At 44.8% G+C, this 2792-nt stretch overlaps 1 protein-coding gene across 1 annotated transcript in view; it reads left to right on the plus strand.

Moving 5' to 3' along the window:
* RFX8 (RFX family member 8, lacking RFX DNA binding domain) overlaps positions 1-2792 on the plus strand; it is a 62331-nt gene that overhangs the window by 38762 nt on the left and 20777 nt on the right. Inside the window, exons 2-3 of the mRNA XM_008586264.1 lie at positions 17-127; positions 897-974. Coding sequence (XP_008584486.1) covers positions 17-127; positions 897-974 — 189 coding nt within the window. The remainder of the gene's footprint in view (positions 1-16; positions 128-896; positions 975-2792) is intronic.

Genomic DNA, 2792 nt, shown 5'->3' on the forward strand with positions numbered 1-2792 from the left:
CCTAAATGACTTCTAGTGTGAATGTCACTCACTGATAAAGACAGAACCAGGTGAATCCCCTTTGTCTGAATTCAGAAGATGTCCATCTTGGGAGGAAGAACTGGCAAAGAAGTACTCCTATAAATTGGTAGGTTTGCACTCCTCGGGGCAGAGTAGCTTTTCATGCTGTGCGATACTTAGGGCAGTAAATACCTTCTTACTTTGCCTGTGGTCATGGTTGTGCCACATGGAGTGATACTTGCTTCTTCCCAGGCCCGTGAGGACCAACATTCCCTCCAGAGCTAGGTGGGGGCCGGCAAGTTCAGGTCTTCCCCTCACGTAGTATCGAGAGGCTCCACCCGGACAGCTTCCTTCTTTTTTTTTTTTTGTCTTTTTTCGTGACCGGTAACGGGATCACAACCCTCAGTGTTGCGCCCGCACCATGCCCAATCAGTGAGCAGACCGGTCTCTATATGGGATCCGAACCCTCAGTGGGAGCACTGCCGCGCTCTCAAGCGCCGCACTCTACGGAGTGCGCCACCGGGCCGGCCCCAGCTTCCTTCTTATGAGAAGAAGGGAACACATACATACATGGAAACAGGGGCTGGGGAACATGGATGGGGAAAAATGGGATTTCAAGAGAAAGGTGTCAAAGGTTGGTGGCCTTTGTAGCAGTGAAACAAACCCTGGAAATATATGACTTACAACATCAGAACTAAAGCCACATGAACTGTAGGCCAATAAGGTATGCATTACTCCATAGAAATAGAAAACATTATGGCCCAGTTGAAGAGCCCGGCTAATCTCATACCAGAGCTGTAACAATAGCAGCCTGCGAGAGCTTCAGAAAGGTCCTCGAGGATCTGTTCATTCCTGAAGTGGCTGCACGCTGAAATAACTTTCCGTGTCATTCCTAGATGAGCTTTCTCGCTGATGAATACTGCACCTATTGTCAAGACATTTTACAGACTGTGAGGAACCAGGAACTTGAGAGGGTAGGATTTTATCTATAAAATACAAGCATTTACGATTCCTTATTAAATATTTTACTTGAGTAGACCCTTTGTGGGATGTCTAGTGGTAATCCATTGCCCTGAAGTGCTTATAATACAGCACTTTCGTAGTTGGTGAGTTCTTGAAGATGACACTGGTATTCAGTTTAATCATTTGGAAATTCTCCAAGGTGCTTATAAGGATAACTGTTTGCTTTAAATACAAATTCAGCTATTTTTTTTAGATCCTAATTCCAGCTGATTTCGAATTGTGTTGGTAATATAATTTGTCCTGGAATTTTCAATAAAGCTAAAGAGCTCCTTTATTGATACTACATGCTAACTGGAAAAGAAGCACGACTTTGAAGCAGAGTGATCTGACATGGGTATTGAAACAATTGGATTTTATTCTAGAATTGGCTGCAGAAAACATGAATAAATCTTTTAACTGTGTATTCTAAGTTTTATCTTCTATAGTATATGATGAAAACCCAGGGAAACCAGTGCATATCCAAGTGAAAGTTTTCCCGATGCTTTAGTATTCTAAGTATGTCAACTTTGAATAATAATACTCATTTAGCATGAGTGCATTTCATACCTACTCAGTGTAAAGCATTATAGTAAGGGAGAGACTAAAATGCCTTCAGAATAGCCCCTGCCCTATTAATACAATGTTGTAAGTATCCATCCACATTGGATATCTGACACATCTGTCCCTCCTTCCTTCACTCACTCATCAAGTATTTACTTAATTCGTACACAGTGATCGGCACCGTTTCTGGGACTGGGAAAGTATTCTCCCTAAGACTTGAGATGCTTAGTCTAGTAATAAAAGGAGCAATATTAGCCAATAAATATGATGCAATATGGCAAGTTCTAGAACCGCTGTATGATTCAAAAATTCTGGTTTTCAAAGAAGAGTAACAGAGAAGGCTGGCGTGTGCTCCCAGAGGAGGCCGTGTTGCTGCTGACTGGTAGGAAAAGCAGAGATTCACCAGACGGAAAGCGAGGCAGGAAAGGGATTCCAGGCAGAATCCATCATGCAGGCAAAGGCAACAGGAAGCTCATAGGCAAGACGAGACACAAAGGTCACTGTGATTAATCTTATTATCTCTAAAGGAGAGAAGCCAGAGGGAGGTGGGAAAGCCAGCTGGCACTAGAAAGGGCCTCATAAGCCCCACAAAGAATTCTGGTGATTGAGAAAAGGCAGTGGGAGAGCAGTGACACAAGGTTTATCATAGTCAAGGAAGGAAGTGATGAGGGTCAGATCTGGGGCAGGGATGGTGTCATGAGAGAGAAAGGGGAACGGATTGGAGAAATGCTTCTGAGGCAGGAGCAGCAGGATTTGGTGACTTTGGACACGGCTAGCAAGGGGGTCAGCAGAGATGGTCTGTGGCTGCTGTCTGCACTAGACCCACTGACCCCAAGGGCCATGCTCTAAAGCTACCGACCCGAGAGTAAAAGGATTCAGAAGCCCTGTGCTGAATTTTTCTGTGAGTCTCTTTGGAGAAGTCTTCTCCAGAATGAATGCCCCTGATAACAGGATTTCAAATCAGGGGCTCATCACCATGGGACTCAGGAGCTGGCCCTAACCTCCCTGACGACCTCCATGTGGGAGCAGCTCCTGTGTCAGGGAAGACACAGCAGGGTTGTGTGCCTCAGACTGTCCGAGCCTGTGGAAATCCCAGAAAAGCAAGAGTCTTCATTAGCTGGCAACACAGAGTAGCCACCAGGTTCAAGAATGGAATCTTAAAAGTCAACATGGGGGAAAATAGAAGGAAGCTGCCGTTTAATTTTGTTTCTCTACAAAGTCACGCACGT

The sequence above is a fragment of the Galeopterus variegatus genome, unplaced genomic scaffold (genome assembly GCF_000696425.1).
Source record: "Galeopterus variegatus unplaced genomic scaffold, G_variegatus-3.0.2 Scaffold3908, whole genome shotgun sequence".
Classification (NCBI taxonomy): domain Eukaryota; kingdom Metazoa; phylum Chordata; class Mammalia; order Dermoptera; family Cynocephalidae; genus Galeopterus; species Galeopterus variegatus.